General features: G+C 30.0%; 2 protein-coding genes across 9 annotated transcripts; one reads left to right on the top strand and one right to left on the bottom strand.

Annotated features, from left to right (window-relative positions):
* Positions 1 to 4,038: 4,038 nt before the first annotated feature.
* On the bottom strand, positions 4,039 to 9,754 carry LOC112711255 (ureidoglycolate hydrolase). Of its 7 annotated transcripts, none has more exons than XR_011865931.1 (13): positions 9,406 to 9,715; positions 8,595 to 8,904; positions 8,410 to 8,495; positions 7,732 to 7,806; positions 7,462 to 7,590; positions 6,968 to 7,054; positions 6,626 to 6,828; positions 6,444 to 6,546; positions 5,914 to 6,005; positions 5,648 to 5,766; positions 5,311 to 5,551; positions 4,767 to 4,807; positions 4,039 to 4,285 (listed from the first exon to the last, which is right to left on the bottom strand). XR_011865931.1 is itself a non-coding variant. In XM_025763856.3 (13 exons), the coding sequence occupies exons 2-13, from the start codon at positions 8,850 to 8,852 to the stop codon at positions 4,188 to 4,190; spliced, it is 1,476 nt and encodes a 491-aa protein (XP_025619641.1). In that variant the 5' UTR covers positions 8,853 to 8,904; positions 9,406 to 9,754; the 3' UTR covers positions 4,039 to 4,187. The 7 variants fall into 7 exon arrangements, 4 of the variants coding, with proteins under 4 accessions (XP_025619641.1, XP_029144978.1, XP_072059289.1 ...); XR_011865930.1 differs by having other exon boundaries at positions 9,367 to 9,705; XR_011865929.1 differs by having other exon boundaries at positions 9,300 to 9,440.
* LOC112711256 (DNA repair protein XRCC4) lies at positions 9,746 to 16,085 on the top strand. 2 transcript variants are annotated; one of them, XM_025763858.3, is made up of 6 exons: positions 9,746 to 10,088; positions 10,181 to 10,323; positions 10,567 to 10,695; positions 15,185 to 15,307; positions 15,484 to 15,745; positions 15,849 to 16,085. In XM_025763858.3, the coding sequence occupies exons 1-5, from the start codon at positions 9,941 to 9,943 to the stop codon at positions 15,718 to 15,720; spliced, it is 780 nt and encodes a 259-aa protein (XP_025619643.1). In that variant the 5' UTR covers positions 9,746 to 9,940; the 3' UTR covers positions 15,721 to 15,745; positions 15,849 to 16,085. The 2 variants fall into 2 exon arrangements, with proteins under 2 accessions (XP_025619643.1, XP_025619642.1); XM_025763857.3 differs by having other exon boundaries at positions 15,484 to 15,963.
* The last annotated feature ends 1,925 nt before the right edge of the window (positions 16,086 to 18,010 follow it).

The raw sequence follows: 18,010 nt of genomic DNA, 5'->3' as shown, positions 1-18,010 counted from the left end.
GTTGATTCAAGAGTTGCAGTTTCGTTGTGTCTGAATGATACTATTGATCTCTATAGAGCTCGCACGCTCATCATGGCTATTAAAGACAGGTTCAGCAAGTTTTCAAGTTGGGAGCTTCACCAGAAATTTTGAGAAGCAAATTGGTGTGCCAATGATTTAGCATCTAATGGACACTCTCTGAAGTTTGGTTGTCATTTCTTTTATAATTTATCTTCTTGTATTTCTTTCTATTTTCTTTCTGATGTCACGAGCATATCCTTCTCTGAAATAGTTTTTACATAGTATTTTTGGGCGTTTTTGTTCCGTTGTTTATAAAAAAAATTATTGAAAAATTCATAAAAAAATTTCATTAAAATTCTTTAAAATTATAGTTAAACGTAACGGAAACGAATGATTGGTAAAATGTAATATGTTTATTGATTTATTAGGAATACGAGAAATATTTGGATGACCTAAATTTTCTAAACAGAGTACTATATATTAATTCATTGTTTTCCTACCATATGTATTTTAGGAGTCATTTAATTCGATAATAACCTTTCTCAAATCCAATTAACTAGTAATTTACATAATTAAGTTCGGCAGACTTATTAATGATGAGGATTGAATACAAGTACCTTACTTCTTTTGAGTATGGAAAAGAAATAATGGAAGAAACAGAAACTAAACTCTAACTAATTTATTTACGCAAGAAAGGCAACATGTTTAATAGAAACCATATATTATCCTTTTTTTCCTTTTTTTTTTGTATCCTTATTATATTCAGCAAATCAACTTAATAAGAAAGAGTATATGTCTCTCTCAATCCAGCTAGGCAATCTTACATGTATAATGTGCTAGTGATCAAAAGGGAAGACATTTAGCATAATTAGCATATAATTAAAGAGTCATTAATGGTGACCAGTGAGGAACACCCAATGCTGATGTTCATGTCTTTGCTAAAAAGCGATTAAAGAAAAGACATTCCATCTAACTCATTGCTTAGACCCAATCCTTGACTGATCCTGTTTAACCCCTTGATAATTCCCCAACACCCTCTCAAGTCTCATCATTATATAATCACACATCATAAGCATTTCTTAAACAGCCTAGCTAGCTAATACCCAGTACAAGTCTATTTCAGACATTAAATCACTACTTTTCTTTTATATATATATATATATATATATATATATATATATATATATATATATATATTGTACTTTTTTTATTGTTAAATAATATGTGAATTTATTTCGGTTCTGTTAGAGAATTATTTCTTTAATCAATAATCACCGATAAAATAGTAGACGAGAAAGATTAATAATTTCTGTTAGAATAATACTGCATAATTAATATAAAATTTACAATATTTTGATAACATCTGATTGACGAAAGTTATTTTATATCAAATTTTATTAAATTTTAAACTATAAATTTTAAATTCTAATACTATAAAAAAATTAATCCAAAGAGTTAACTAATATTAATAAAAAATATCAGCTCTCCTATCATTTCTCTTTGTATTGTTATTGTAGGAAGGAAAAACAAAAGCTAATTATTGACTAAAAAAAATATTCTTATTTTTTTAAAAAAAAATAGAGAGTGGGAGTGGAATTTTGGACCCCATCAACATGTAGTAATAAAGCTAAGAGCTATGGAATTTTCTTAAATTATAATATAATGGTTGGCAACTTGGCATATATATAACAATGTGAGGCTTACAACATTATATTAAAATATAGATTAATGTGATTTCTCCAAGATTTACATACGTTTTAGGGTCTAGGATTCTTCTTACCTTTTTATTTTAGTCCCTTAATTAAAACAAATTGATTTAATTTAAATATCTCTTTATTACTTTTAATTTTTTTAAAGGAAAAAACAATAGCATAAGAATAAGAATAATATATAGAATTAAAGAAGAAGAAAAAAGAGCTACGTTAGTATGTTAGTATTTTCAGATACAAACGTGATGAATAAATAAATTAAACCTTTCTTTTTTTTTTTTAAACCAAAGATAGGTAGACTCAAATTCGCGACGCATTTGAGCTATAATTCATTGTCAAATAAATTAAACCATTCACCAAATGTATTTAAATAAGTTAAATTCAATTCGTACTCTTCAAATTATGACTTCATAGTTTCTCAATACCAAACCAGATAAACACTGATGATATCAACTCGTTAAAACTTTAAAACGAGGACAGTTTTCGTAGGAAGTGCATCTATATTATTGTAAACTATAGAGTGGATTAGACAAATTGTGTGTATTTGTTCTCTACAATAATTTCATAGGACAAGCTTGAATTAATTTATTTGACTACTAAAACACCAATAAGTAGTTTCCCTCTCATTTTATCATATAAAACTGTGTCATCTTGCAACCACTTTCCCATATGAAAATATTCACATCACATGCCTACAAATTTAGTAGTGGAAATAAGTTACGGTGAAAGTTAGTTATATGAATATACACTTGTTATTGAATTAACTAAATCAAAATTCAAATCATACAATCATTTTTAGTTGCAATATCGTTAATCACATATGGTATACCCACAACAGTAGGTTATCGTGTCATACCATCAAATGATTGAATTTGAACCACGGCAAAAGGCACAATGGCCAATACAATAACGGTAAGAAGAAGTGAATAACCATTGCAACTATGGATTATGGTTCCCAATTTAACCCATAAAATAATCATGAGTTAAAATTTCAACCAAAATAAGTTTTTATTGTAATTATCATATTTATTATTTCATTGAACTTTGTTTAGTTTCTGATTCCTACTTTTTAGTTCTGTCATTATCTTATATTTAAATTGGACCTTATCCTTTTTATGCTTTTCCCTCGTTTTCGGTTGCAGACCTTATGTTATTGGCATTAGAAATTCATATTTTGAGACCTTTGTCTTATTTTCTAAGTTGCTTAGTTGGTTAAATTGGAATACGATTGGTGTGGAAATTCTTTATAGTTTGGTCATCTTTTGCTTGAAATCGCCGAAGTCCACAATATATCAAGAGAAAATAGAATCTTTTTTGAAATAGAATTTAGTTCTGATCTATAAAACAATTTTATATACGTATCTAATTAATAAATTTATATCAATAAAAATAACTATCTTTTATTTTGATCATGAATGATCATATAAAACAATAAATATAAATGAACAATTGCATAAAACATTTTACATTATCAATGTGTAGCCATAAATTATAAAAAGTAATTTACCTTTAATATTACGAGAAGTTTTAAAAACAATTGCTTAGTTAAAAGCCAAGTTTTAATTTCATTTTTGATGTTTAAAACATCTTATTTTTTTTCAATTGTCTTATTTTATGTTTTAATAAAAAAATATTTTTTTAAAAAATATCTTTTTCTATGTAATGATAATAATTGTAATTGAAAAAAAAATATTTTTTTTAAAAAACTTTTTACTAAAGAACTTAAATAGAATGAAATAAAACGTTAAAAACAAATAAGATATTTCAAATATTAAGAATAAAATTAGAATTTAGCTCAAGGAATTAAAACAATATTTTAACCTAACTCAAAGTCAGTTATCTTCTCTAAGGTTTTTCTTATAATACATACCTTTGCAACCTTCAATCTCATTCACACATTCAAGATATCCATAAAGTGCTGTGCTATTCCAACAGAACAGCCTAACTAAAAATAAATTTCCCCCTTATTTTTCCTAATTGCTTGTGTTTAGTTGAATCCAGCTATTCCATCAATCATAATCACAAATGAGAATGTCAAACTCTATGTGTCGCCAATTGAGAAAAGTAAGATCTCATCTCTCTAAATATAGATTACTACAACTAATACATATATAATATAATATAACGTATTATAATATAATAATGATATTCTTTCGAGTTGGTTATATACAACTGGATTCTACAATCTTAGTATCTTAGATTCTTAGTAGTTCCTTTCTAATTAATTTCTGCTGTTGTTTTTTGAATTAAACTACTACTCTTTTTTTTTTCTTTTCTGGTGTGGTAAGTGGCAACATTATAAAAGCGGTAGCATTTCCTACGAAAAGTGTTTCTTTAATGCTCACTGGTCATATTAGATGGATTTTCAACCACTGTAATGGGGTACATCTAAATTTAACATTATTTAATCAGTATTATTAAATTACATATCCTTGCTCTACAATGGTGAGTACATACTAAATATCACTACAGAAGATATTACTCAAGGGACAATTTAGCAAGTGTGAGTGCTAATACTTTTACTCCATTTGACATATCTTGAATGCTTGCAAACTCTTCAGGCTTATGGCTGTATCCTGAAAAAAAAAAAAATTGCAAACCAATGTTCAAATAAATCAGAATGCAGACCAGATAGCATTACCACATGCAAGTGAATGGATTAGCATTTTCAATAGAGAAAGTTATGGAATGATTCTTAAAAGTAAGTTCATTCATTGAATCCGAGATTTCACATACTGGAGCTCAACTTTCTGGTTAGGGTTGGCTCTTTAATTTAAGAGTTTAATTATTTTGATGCAGTGACAATGTAAAATGTTTTACATAGTCATCCAATAACATCAGTTCTTTTGAATGACCATTCATGCGGTAAATGTAAAAGGTAGTTATTTTTGCGTGCAAAGTAATCACATGCACGTGTAAAGCTGCTTTACACTGATAATACATCAAAATTAAATTGTAAATTTAATTACATAAAAAAGAACAAACAATTCTAAAGTATTATGGTATCGAATTAGAACATGTGAGTATGTGGCACGAATAGCAAAAGATGATGAGTACCTTTGTAACATGGAATGAAAATCATGCCCATTGGGGATACCCTGCAAGACACAATGTGCATTAGAGTAGATATTCTGTTCACATAAGAGCAAAGAACTGTTTGGTTGATTGTAACATGGTAATGATTAAACTAAATTATGCTAATATAATTGTTATTAGCTACTTCCAAAATGGTCAAAAGTTTAGAAATTATAAGCTTTAAGAGGAAAAGCGAGAAAGCATGCTCTCAATATCATTCTAATTTCTAAATACATGATATTAGATTGCTGTGAGATGTCATCTTAGTTTTTTTTTTTTTTTTTTTGGGGGGGGGGTGATGCACTAAGCCCAATATCAATTAACACAACAAGATTCCTAATATTCTAATCAAAAGTGAATAAAAGATATATTGAGTTAAAAATCAAGCCAAAACTGCGACAAAATGGAAATTCTGGTGGGTGCAAAAGTATACTTAACCCTACCTAACATGAATAATACTACCTTTAGAAGATTTGATATATATTTTTGTTGATTCAGAACCACAGTCATTTTTCTTTGGAATTACCTAGCCATAAACAATGAATCATGATAGGCTCTACTAATCATCAACTTGCTCGTCAAGTTTAGCTCTCTTGTCGCAGTTTCCATGGCCTTGATGACTGCCTCAGAAGAAAGGGCTGGTGGATCCTGATTGATGATACTAAACTCAGAAAGCTTGACACCACGAGTTTCGGTTATTCTAATCGCTGATTGGTGAATTTTCTCAACCACATTGTTTCTTCGTTCCTCATCAATGTCTCTCGTGTCTATGACAACAAAAAATAATTATATTACGTAAAATACAACAGAAACTGAAATGATCCCGAGTTAGACATATAAAAAACTGAGCAATTCTCTTGTACCAATAAAATCAAATAAAGAAGGCCATGCATCGGAAAATGTGTCACATAATACACACCAATTTCGATGTGTGCTTTGCTAGGGATGCTGTTGATGGCTCCAGGGTGCAGTTCCAAGATACCTTGCAAAATAAAATATATTGGCTTAAATGAAAATTTGAGACTAAGGAAGGTGCTTTTCTTGATTTTCATTTATGCAGGATGATGTTCAGAACAGATCACCATAGATTCCATGGAATTGAAAGTACTTAAATGTCAAAACGACTTACCAACAGTGCCAACTGTATCAATAGACCCAGATTCCAACACATGTTTCTCAACAGCCAGGGCTAATTCAGCAGCAGCCAATCCAGCATCATTTCTGCACCAAATAATTTATAATTTATCAAAAATACTATTCGTACACCAAAATCAGCTACTAAAATCCACCAATGTATTTGTGTATAAATACATGTGTGATTTAATTTATTTTCAACATGTATTTGTATTCCAGCATGTATTTTATACTGGTGACTAACTTTGGTGACTGATTTTGGTATACACGTAGCATAGTCTATAATTTATACTTGAAGCATAGATTATTCACTAATAAGCTTCAATTTTGATAGTCAGATACTCAACACTACAGTTTTCCATGATTACGGAAGGATACTGAATAGTTGCAAAAAATAATAAACAAGAAAGATATGAAAACTATGAATTTGAAAAAGGCATAAATATGAAAAACTGTATAAGAGAAAAGATAAGGATGCAATTCCATAAAAGAAAGCAAAAAGATATGTTTTATGATAGCAGTCACCTGTTAGGCATAAGGACAGCACCGGCATGGCCGCCATTGCCTTCAAAGTCAACCTTAAGACTCGCTGGAGCTGCAATTGCAGTAACTATGCCTATAGAGATACCTGAGTCAAGAAACAAATAATATATAAACATTTTAAGTTATGGCTAATGCAAAGATTATGTTAGATCAAAGAAACACACCTTCCGCTTCTAGAATAGGCCCTTGTTCTATGTGTAATTCTACAAAAGCAGAATATGTCCCTTTCTTTAGAAATACACTGGATAAGTCATCAACATCTTTCGCATAACCAGCTGATCTTGCAGCATCTAAGAAGGATATGTTTTGACTATCAGTTGCTTTACTTAGAGCATTGGCAAGACTCTCACTTCCAGATAACAAGCGGCTGCACATAATAACAAACAAGTAAACTTATAGTAGAATACATGGTGTGCTTAGTTGATCAAAATGTGAGACATAATTGACAAAAAAATAGGCACAAGTAGGAGTCCTATTATGATAAAGTGCTTAAAGCCATTGCTGACCTTCCCAAGCAACCTATTCCAAAGCGCGTTGGTTCTTCCGATGTGAACAATATGATTTCCAGTGGTCTCTTAGGTTTAAAGCCAGACCTGTGAAAATTCAGTCAACATCGCATTGTTATAGCAAGAAATTCTAGGGGTCTGTTATTGGTGGAACTCCTCTTTGTTCTAAAATGGTTTAAACCTAAAATGTGTTGGTTAAAAATCAACAATTCATTCATACTTCTCCAAGCTGAAAAATACACAGAATATGGATATAACATATAATTTATGTCTGTTTTGGGTCGCTATATCTCTAAGGCTATAATTTCATTATTTCAGAAATATGATACAGATGAGAAACATGAGTTTCACATTATTTTAACTTCGCTAAGCATATGTTGTTTGAATTGTACACAGGCTTTCTCATTAATAAGAGACCATAATAATTAAAAGTTTTTGGTACTTTGATCACTTTATTAATTCTTAAATCAGCAATAATAAGTGAAGTTAAAAACCTTTTAAGCACATTGATGGCTTCAATAGCGCCTAAAACACCAACAACTCCATCATATTTTCCAGAGTAAGGTATAGCATCAATGTGTGAACCTGTTGCAACTGCAGCAAGCTCTGGTTCATTACCATCCCTGCATAAAGTCTGCACGTGAGTGTAGCTCGTAACATTACAGTCACACTGTACACGGTTAAGCCAGGGATTATATAACATCAATGTGACTGAAGGCCAAGTCAATGACAACCTGGTAAGAAGTTAGACAGCGAGCACTCACCATCGACCAAAAATGTTACCGACAGTGTCCTCTCTGACAGATAGACCAGCAAGTCCCATCAAGTTCTTTACATACCTATAAATGAAACAAGCAAAATCAGTAAATGCAGACATTTCACATTCAAAGCAGGAACATGATCAAGCTCAAGTGTTTGGCAGATTGACTAGTATCTTTAGAGTTAATGTATGCATGCAAAGGTTGAAAATAAGAACCTTACATCTCCTTTTCTTGTCTATATCAACAATGTTCCTTTTGCAAAACACCACACCTAATTTTACTGCATACAGCCATACATACTTTGTATACTTAGCTTCCTCAAGAGCTATCTACACACCATTCTCATTTATAATTTGTTTAGCATTTTCTAGTTGATTTATGCTTACAACCCATATCATTATTTATTTACATTACTTTTAGTATATATATTAGGAGCAAAGAAGACAACACCAAGTGCCACTTACTTTATCCATTTAATCAACAATTAATATGAAATGAACAAATATGCAAGGGCACTCATTTTCACCAAAAGTAAAGGTTTTTCCCCCACAAAAAGAAAGTAGTTTCACAAGATTTGTGGTTGAAAACTTGGCATCACCACAACCGAATCCAATAAAGCATCCTCATCCTAAAATTTCACCCAAAAAAAAAAAAAATGAAACAACTTTGTCACAAATATACCTGCGGGCCAAGACATCCTTGTCAGTATACAAGACCCTTGTTACTGATGGAGCAGGTGAATCAGAAAATGCTGAGAGCTCATCAATCTAATGAAAAGAAGAATACACAGAACAGTTAAAAAATGTCAAAAAAGAAAACAATCATCATGACAATCCAAAGAGGTAGTGAGTTTTGAGTTCGAGGACCTGGTTCTGGAGACCCTGAGCATCAACTAAGAGTGAAGAGAGGGAAGAGTGAGGCTCATGGATTGCATAACCGGAGAATTGCTCCATGGTTGATGTGATTGAAGGGTCTTTCACATGCTGTTGAGCTGAAATGGAAGAGAAGGGTGTGATGATGGTGCACAGTAGCAGCAGCAAGACAACAGTGACATCGTTAAAGTGACTCAGTTGAAGGGCTGCCATGATTGTCCTCCGAGGTAGTATTATGGTATTATCAATCATCAATGATCAACCACTCCGAATTGATCAGTATCGCAGTCATCAACTCACCGCTCTGAGAATGAGATAGAGGGCATTTGCACGTTAATCCGTCAGATTATCGAGTCATTAATTCATTGATTTAATCGTTAAATTACTAGTTGAATCAATTAATTCGTCTCACTTAAATAAAAATATAAAATAAACAATCAATAAATATTAAATTTTTATTAATAAAAAATAAATATCTTTTCTAATGTTTTATAATTTTTAATTAAATTTTAATTTCTAAAAATAACTAATTAATTTTTTCGGATTCAGCAATATTCAATTTATTGGTAATCAGAACAAGAATCAAAATACCAAAATACCATTACTAATTAATTTTTTGCAGAAAAAAAGAAACTACCATTACTGGTAATCAGAAATCAAAATAATAATCAAAATACTAATTAGAACAATAATCAACACCCCCAATAGAAGTTCCAATAATCAAAATCCCTAATCAGATAACAGAGGTCAGAGAATAGAAGACGACGACAGGAAAAGGGAGCAGAGCAGAGGTGGCGAGGCTAACAGAACAGAGGTGGTGACTTCTAGTGGCTAACTGATGGTGGCAGAGAAGTAAAAGACGACCGGGGGCAGTAGAGAAACGCCATCGCACTTCGCTGAGGATCGTCGTCAGTTGTCGCCGAGAAACAGTCGAACAGAGGAGCTTCTCTGCGGGCCAAGGTGACTCTGATGCTGGTGAGAGACAGAGAGAGGGCTGAGAGGGAAAGGGTGGTGCCGTCACCGGCTGTGTGCTGAGAAGAGAAGACGGGGTTCAGGCTTCAGGGTGGTTTTGCCTCAGCCTTACTAGTTGCCTTCAATCTTCATTGTGTGTGCGTGAATACATGTCCTAATTTTGAGAAGTGTATGTTCACCGGATCGGGTCCGAGCCGGACCACCATGTTGCTAAATATTTCGGGTCCAGCACCTTGTAACCGGGTCGGGTTAGCAAGAAAAAATGGGTTTTGTTGTTGTTTTGGGGGGGGGGGGGGGGGGGGAAGCGACATAGTGATACACTGATACTGCACCAATGTGAAGAGAAGTGGAGATTATTGAAACATAAAATGGAGGAAACAAAGAAGCACACATGCTTGAAGCTCTTGATTCCAGTTAACAGCACAGAAGGAGAACCCATCTTTGTCAAGGGAACTTGGTTCCCCACCCGCTTCGACCTTGCCATCACCGATGGCTTCAACGCCTGGTTCTGCAACGGTACCCTTCAAACCCTTCGTCTTTTCTCTCGTTTTCCGTTACCCATATCTAATTTAATGCCAAAACCATAATCAAGTTCTGATCTTTTGAAGCTTCGGAGGAGGAGGTGAACCAGCGTGCTTCTCAGTGGGACCAACCAGTTTCGGAGTATGTGGAGTTGGCTGAACGATACTTAGGGTTTCAGCAACCTGGTTCCGTTTATGACTTTGCTGATGCTGGTGATGGCCATAAAAGGGTAAACTCTTGTGTTTTTATTGCTACTGTAGTGTGTTTTGGGTTAGTAGTTTACTCTGCGATTGAAATTTACGGAATGCATATTTGTGCTGAATTTGAAGGAAGAAACAGAACCTCTGAGAGTGAGACAGAGTATTCATTTATTGCTGGGTTGATACCTTGAAGATTTCAGTGTGTCTTGATTATTTGGTTGCTTAAGGTACTGCTATTACTGTTGTTTATGTAATTCTTATGAACATTGCAGTTGTCATGGACATTTGAGAAGGAAGGTATGACTCTTCAATGGAGATGGAAATGCAAGCAGTCTCCTAACTGTAAAAAAACTACTGCAGAAATCTTGGACTTTCTCATGGATGCAAATATAACACTTAGTGTAAGATTATTTCGCCCCACGAATTTCACTTGTCTCTTTATGTTTCTCTGTTTCTTTGTTCGTAATCGGCACCGTGTTGGAGATGTCATTCTTAAGAAAATTTGTTAGTTCCTGATAAACCAGAAGTTAATGACCTTGAAATTGTCCTATCATGGCATTCCTTTAATCTAAACCTTTCTCGTGTAGGTAGTGCTTTTCTGTCGAGTTAATTAGGCTTCTATCTAGTATCTACTCATGGACTTTATAAGTAGTAATTAGTATTAAAGATAAATACATGGGATGATTATTGGTAATGACTATGCACCGTTGTTCAGTTGGGTGAAATGGGAGATTAAAGGTCTCCATTATCAATTTATCATGTCTAATAAAACCTGTATTCTTTTTATATTATGACAAACGGAGTTAGTGAAGTGGTTAAGACCTTCATAGTATTGTTCCATCATTGTTTTATTTACTCATTCATTTATATTTTCTATTAATGGGTTGGCAGAGGTAATTAGACTTGATAGTTTGACATTTATCTATAACAATATATCTATAACAATATATAAAGCCAATACAAAGAGTTGACCATGACTTTGGTGTCCAATTTTTTTGACTATATTAACCCTACAATAAACTATTTAATAAAGCAAATTATAAGGACAAAATAGACATAAAATTTGTTTTAAAAAATCTAATAACTTCCCACTAAAATGAAAACAGTTTTGTTACTTCTATAAATATAACAACGCATCTTCCATTGCCTCCATCCACTGCAGTTTGGATTTTACTTTTCTATATTTTTTTTGCTGTTCTGTTCTTCTCCTTTCTTCAACACTCTCGCCTCCATCCTCTTCCATTGCATTCATCCATTGCAGTTGCAAATTTCATTGAGTTACTACTTTTACGCATAACATTCACTTATATCTCTTCTCTTTAGTTTACTTATCTAATTTATATTTTCAGTCATTTCTATGATTTTTTAATTTATTCCCAACTTTTGACGTATGAAAATAGTACTGTATTTTCTTTTATTTTTATCAATTTAATGTAAAAAAATAATTTTTTTGTCTTATCAATTTGATGCAGAAAGAAAACAGTTTCTTTTTATTTGATATCTGTTTTTATTTTTTTATATGTCTTTGACTATTAATGATTGAATGAAAAGTTTCATAAATATTTTGTTAATTATTTTTAAATGCTTTGTAATAATTTTTTTTAATTTTCTAAAATATTGATTATGTAGAATATTATGTTCGAAATTTGAATACATAAATATTTACTTTAAAACTAAATTAAATTATTAATTTTGTCTACCACAATATTATTTTTTATTAATTATTAGTTTGACAGATAACACAATAAATGTAGCAATATAAAAACTTTGTTAATTGATTTTTCAAATAATTTGGCGACCTAAAATAAGAATTTTGTTAATTGATTTTATTAATTTCTTTTTTATTTTTAATCTATTTTACATTAGATAATATTATTTTTTATTAATTATTAGATTGACATATAACATTTAAATGTGGCAAGATAAGAACTATGGTATACATTTTTTATTGTTTCAACCTTTATGATTATTTTCTTCTTTTTATTTTTCTATTTCATGAGCCATGTAAGTTTTAATTTATTATTTTCTATATATATATATATATATATATATATATATATATATATATATATATATATTATACGTCTAACAACAATATATAAAGCCAATACAAAGAGTTGACTATGATTTTGGTGTCCAATTTTTTGGACTATATTAATCCTACAATAAACTATTTTGGAAACTAAATTATAATGACAAAATAGACATAAAATTTATTTTGAAAAATCCAATAACTTCCCACTAAAATGACAGTTTTAAAAAATGTAAGACAGTCTGTAAATTGTTAATAAATAAAAAGAAAATGGACTGGTATGAATATCAATATCTTCACATTCTTCATCATCTTCATGCTTTGTTTAATTCTATGTTAGTTTTAGTTTATATCGTTTGTTCTATCAATATCTTCATGCTTTGTTAGTTTTATTTTATATCGTTTGTTCTGTCATTGTCTTCATTCTTTATCATGTTCATATTTTGTTTAATCTTATATTAATTTTAATTTATATCCTTTTGTTTTGAGTACGTTATCCTTTCAGTAATTTAGTTTTTACTTTTCTGTATTTTTCTTGCTATTCTATTATTCTCCTTTCTTCAACACTCTCACCTTCGTCAACTGCAGTTGTTAATTTCATTTAGTCTTACAGCGGTTACTATTTTCACATATAACATCTACTTATATCTTTTCTTCTCTTTAGTTTACTTATCTAATCTATATTTTCAATCATTTATCTGCCTTTTTAATTTATTCTCAACTTTTGACATATGAAAATACTACTATGTCTTTTTTTTTTATAAATTTAATATAGAAAGAAATATTTTTTTTGTCTTATCAATTTGATGCAAAAAGAAAACAGTTTCTTTTTATTTGATACTAGCGGCTCAACAGGCACTATCGTGCCTGTTCAGCCGCTTTTCTATTATTTTTAAGAAATTAATTTTATTTTTTTGTTAATATATTATTTTCTCTTTAAATTTATTAGATAAGTATTTTTTTTATTTTAATATTGATGTGATCTTATTTATATCATATTTTATTAAAATTAAAATTTCTATAAAAAATCTTTAAATATTAAATTATAAAAGCTCGCAATAGAGAGGTATATATATTATCAGAAAAAATATAATTTAAAAAATGATAATAACATTATCCTAATTTAAAAAGAGTATACATAAACCAAAATATATGTTAGTTATTTACAAAAAATAATTTTTACTTAAATGTCATGAATATTCATATTTGTCTTCATATATTTTAACTTTTAAGTGGTAGGTCAAAATATGAATCTAAATATGAAGAGGCCTTCATTTTTTTATAAATAGTGAAAGATAGAAGAAATATGAATGCTTATTTTTTTCGTTTTAAATATCAAATTGTAAGAATAATTAATAAAAAAAATAGGAGAGTATAAAAATTGTGTATTTAGAAAAAATCATTCATAATTCATTATACATCTTCTTATCAATAACTTTTCGAGTTTTGAAAAACTGTCAGATTTATTGACCATAAAAATAATTATATAACCGCTTCAATATTATTCAATTAAAAATTACGTGTAACAAAATCAAAATATAAATTAAAAATATTATTTACAAATTTAATATTTATAAACGTTATTAAGTTTAATTATTTATTTTTAATAGTATTTAATTTGAGACCGAGATAAAAATTTATATTCAAAAGACTCTTTATCTTCGTGCATAATTCCAATTGTTAAAAAATATTTTATTTTTTTAAATTTTATATTTAATTTTTAGATTTTTTTAATCTCATTATTTTTTTAAAATTTTTAATTTATATTTTTATTATATCCCCTTACTATATTAAACACTATTCTTTCTCTTACTATCTCTCTCTAAACACATACTTGTCATTGTCTCATCACCATTATTATATTTCCTTGGTTTCCTTTCTCATTTTTTCCTTCTCCTTCCACCTTCTCTTCACCCGACCGTAATTAATTATTACCGTATTATTATCGCAACTTTTAATCTTGTCTATCACTTCGATTTATAACCATTTATTATATTAACTTTTATGAGTTGTTGAAATTTCGCTAAAGGAAGTAAGAAATAAAGCATTTAAAATTTTTATCCAAATTATCAAATTAACTTTTAGAACGTATAAAATTTATAAATTTAAATTAAATAAGATATTAAACAAATTTAGTATGTTGTTATTATAGGTAATAAAATCAAAATAAAAATTTAAAAGCATTATTTACAAATTAACTATTTATAAATGGTATTAAGTTTAGTTATTTATTTTTTAATAGTATTTAATTTGAAGTCAAGATAAAAATTTATATTTAAAACACTATTTATCTTCATGCATATTTCTAATTGATAAAAAATATTTTAATTTTCTTTTTAATTTTATATTTAATTTTTTTAAATTATCTTTAATTTTGTTATTTTTCAAAATTATTACTTTATATTTTTATTATATCCCTTTACTATATCAAACACTTTTTTTATTTCTTATAATAAAAAATTATTAAAAATATTAACAAAATCATTTTTTAATAAGATCACATCAATATTAAAATAAAAAAAATACTTATCTAATAAATTTAAAGAGAAAATAATATATTAACAAAAAAATAAAATTAATTTCTTAAAAATAATAGAAAAGCGGCTGAACAGGCACTATCGTGCCTGTTGAGCCGCTAGTAAATATCTAAAAGTATTATAAATTGATAATCTCATCTAGAAATATATGGAATTTTCTGATGATTTTTCAAGTTCGGTGTATTCGGGTCCTGTATGTCTGTCAGGAACACAACACGAAATGAGTTGGCTAATTTGGGGTTAGAAGTGTTAACTCAACTATAAAAAGCAATTCTTATTAAGTATGGTTTGACATGTTTATATGCATCAATGCATTTACAGGAGGAAGTTATTCGGAAAAATGAATTGTATGAGAACATGAAAGTGGAAGCTGAAAAATGTTTAGCCCAAAGTGAGAGAGTCGCCAATGAGAAGGCTGAATTTGAAGCGCAAATCTATACGAAGGTAACTTCTTACCTCTTTGCATTTGTTTTATGGTAATCTCTGTGGTCTGTTGGAAGTTGTCTTTGATTGCATAGCATGATGAGCCCTGTTTCACTCAAGAACGACTGTTGATCATTGTAGTTAATTAATCGTACTTACAATCACAAAGATCTTGAATCTGCTTGTATTTATTTTAGTTTCTGGGGGTCTTAAATTCCAAGAAATCAAAATTGAGAGATCTTCGAGATCAGTTGTCAAAACAAGACACTGCTAAGAGATCTCCTCAAGTGGAAGAAGACACAGACAAAACCGAAAGTTTTGATGAAGAGAGCTTCGACAATAGCGATGAAGATCCACAGCAGGATGTTACTGCCTCCTCAAAGGATGTTTCAAAAAATAAGCCTTCTCGTCGAAAGAGAACTAGACTCACATGAATTAATATTATCTGCAAAATCGAGAGTATGTTTCCAAATTAGTTCTAGATCATCATGCATCCCTTTTAATCTGTGCCTCTTAATCCATATGGAACATTGTAAATCTTTTTGCTTTCTCTTGTGTACAGGTTTATGTATGCAGAAGTCCTTGCTAAATGCTTCAAGAGACTTGATTTTTTCCTGTAAAAAATTACAAGTTATTCTAAAATAGTTTAAGGGCTTACTTATTCTATATTCTAAAAACTGTTTGAAGAGAGACGGAAAGAAAAGGTTTGAGGAGGAAATTCGGTACCCAAAACCTTAACTCAAAAATACGCCCTATGCAACATTATCCTTTGTCTAATAGCATGATGCATGTTACTTAAGGAAGCTTTTGGTTAGTGGATGTGTCTACTCACGACATAGACATGGTGGTATAACTATTGTTTGGTTAGTTAAGACAAGAAATAAGACACGAGTGGATTTGTGTACCACTTTAGAGTTGAGACAGAGACATAAGATGCGAGGCACAAATTATTCACTTTTACTCCTGTTATTTTTCAAAATTTCAAGTTTGTCTTCTCCCACAGTCCTCTTCCCACTTTCTCTTCTCCCTTTGCACTCTTTTTTTCCTCCCTCCTTTCTCCTCTCTCTTTTTCGCCCTCTTCCCACGATGAAGGAAGCTCTCAGATCTGGTTTGTTGTCTCTACCGCTGGTCTCAGTCGCGCCACCATTGTTGCTGATCTGGCAATGCAACTGTGGGTGTTGGGTCTTGTTGCTATCGTTTCTTACTCCGACTATCACCTCTAGCTTCTCCTCAACTTCTTCTAGCTCATGATTGTGACTAATTTGCTTTGCCTTTGCCTCCACCTCTGTCGCTTTTCGGCTATGTCGTTTTTCTCCTCTGTCGCCTTCAACTTCTCCTTTCTCCGATCTGTGCTATGTTGTTGAGATTTGCTCCCCCCATCTTGATTTCTCAATGTTGATTTACCCCCTTTATGTTCTCTTTTTTTTTTCTTGTTGAAAAATAAATGGTGATTGATTTCTGATCAACTGTAGATGATGATGAATTTATGGTGGTGGATGGTAGTGGTGGTGGATGATATATATATATATATATATTATATATATATATATATATATATATATATATATATATATATATATTGTTTTATGGGAAAGTTTATTGTAGGGGATAATACAGACACTACAATTTTGTTGTGTTATGTTCATTGTTTTACTAAGGACAATATGGAGAGTTCGATGTTGAAAAGTTAATTGGATGAAGAATGAAAATTTTTATTAAATTTACAATTAGTATCATAGTATGTGCAATGTACATGATAATTTTTTTTCCTGAGGTTTTTTTACTAAAAAAAAAGGGTAATGTTTACTCTTCGCTATAGTATTGGGCGGACTATATATACACACACACTAATAATATTGTAGAGTAAAATGATAATTAGGTTCTTAAGTATTTTAATTTTAGATTAATTATTTTTTTTAAAAAAATATCAGTTTGATTTTCTATGATAGCAAACGAGGGATATGTGATGATTTTTTATCAATTTATCACGTAAAATTTAATGATAGGAACATGTTTATTCATAAAAGATTATCATATATATAACAATTTTTTAAGCGAAATTTTACCAATTTTAGTAATATTTGTTATAAATAAAGAGCAATTGGTAAAGGTTATATGAATACTTAAGATAATAAATATTTTACGGTCTAAAATTACATCATTTCTATATTTAGCAATGGAACATGTACTACTATAAATAATAAAATATGGGGTAAAGTATTAAATTGGTCCCCTACGTTTGGGCATAATTCTGTTTTGGTCCTTAAGGTTTAAAGTATCCTATTTGAATTCAAAAAAGTTTCATTTAGCTTCAATTTAGTTCTACGGTGATATCAAAATTAAATAATTAACGGAATATCCTACATTACAGCCGTATAAGAACAAGGTCAATAATTTGGAGAACAAGTAAAAGCTCTAGAGGCACAAAATCAACCGTAGATGCATCAATATATTTATTTAGCATTCTTTTTATAATTTAAATGAAATATTTTCTATAGAACTAAGGAGAATAATAAATAAATATATTGATGCATCTACGGTTGATTTTGTGCCTTTGGAACATGTACTTGTTCTCTAAATTATCGATCTTGTTCTTATACTACTATAATGTAGGACATTTGTTAATTATTTAACTTTGATCTCATACTAAATTGAAGATAAATATTTTTTTGTATTTAAATAGAACATTTTAAACCTTAAAGACAAAAACAAACGTAGGAGACC

This window comes from Arachis hypogaea, chromosome 9 (genome assembly GCF_003086295.3).
Source record: "Arachis hypogaea cultivar Tifrunner chromosome 9, arahy.Tifrunner.gnm2.J5K5, whole genome shotgun sequence".
Taxonomy (NCBI): Eukaryota; Viridiplantae; Streptophyta; class Magnoliopsida; order Fabales; family Fabaceae; genus Arachis; species Arachis hypogaea.
Note: the sequence above shows the minus strand (reverse complement) of the source record. Positions and strands in the feature narration are given on the sequence as shown.

Excerpts from the sequence above, each read along its gene's own strand:
- LOC112711256 (XM_025763858.3), top strand. The coding sequence starts at position 9,941 with ATGGAGGAAACAAAGAAGCACACATGCTTGAAGCTCTTGATTCCAGTT. Across the intron at positions 10,324-10,566 it reads CTGGTGATGGCCATAAAAGG|TTGTCATGGACATTTGAGAA; the intron begins GTAAACTCTTGT and ends TGAACATTGCAG. Across the intron at positions 10,696-15,184 it reads ATGCAAATATAACACTTAGT|GAGGAAGTTATTCGGAAAAA; the intron begins GTAAGATTATTT and ends ATGCATTTACAG.
- LOC112711255 (XM_025763856.3), bottom strand. The coding sequence starts at position 8,852 with ATGATTGATAATACCATAATACTACCTCGGAGGACAATCATGGCAGCC. Across the intron at positions 7,591-7,731 it reads GGTAACATTTTTGGTCGATG|GGATGGTAATGAACCAGAGC; the intron begins GTGAGTGCTCGC and ends GACTTTATGCAG. Across the intron at positions 4,286-4,766 it reads TTTCATTCCATGTTACAAAG|GATACAGCCATAAGCCTGAA; the intron begins GTACTCATCATC and ends TTTTTTTTTCAG.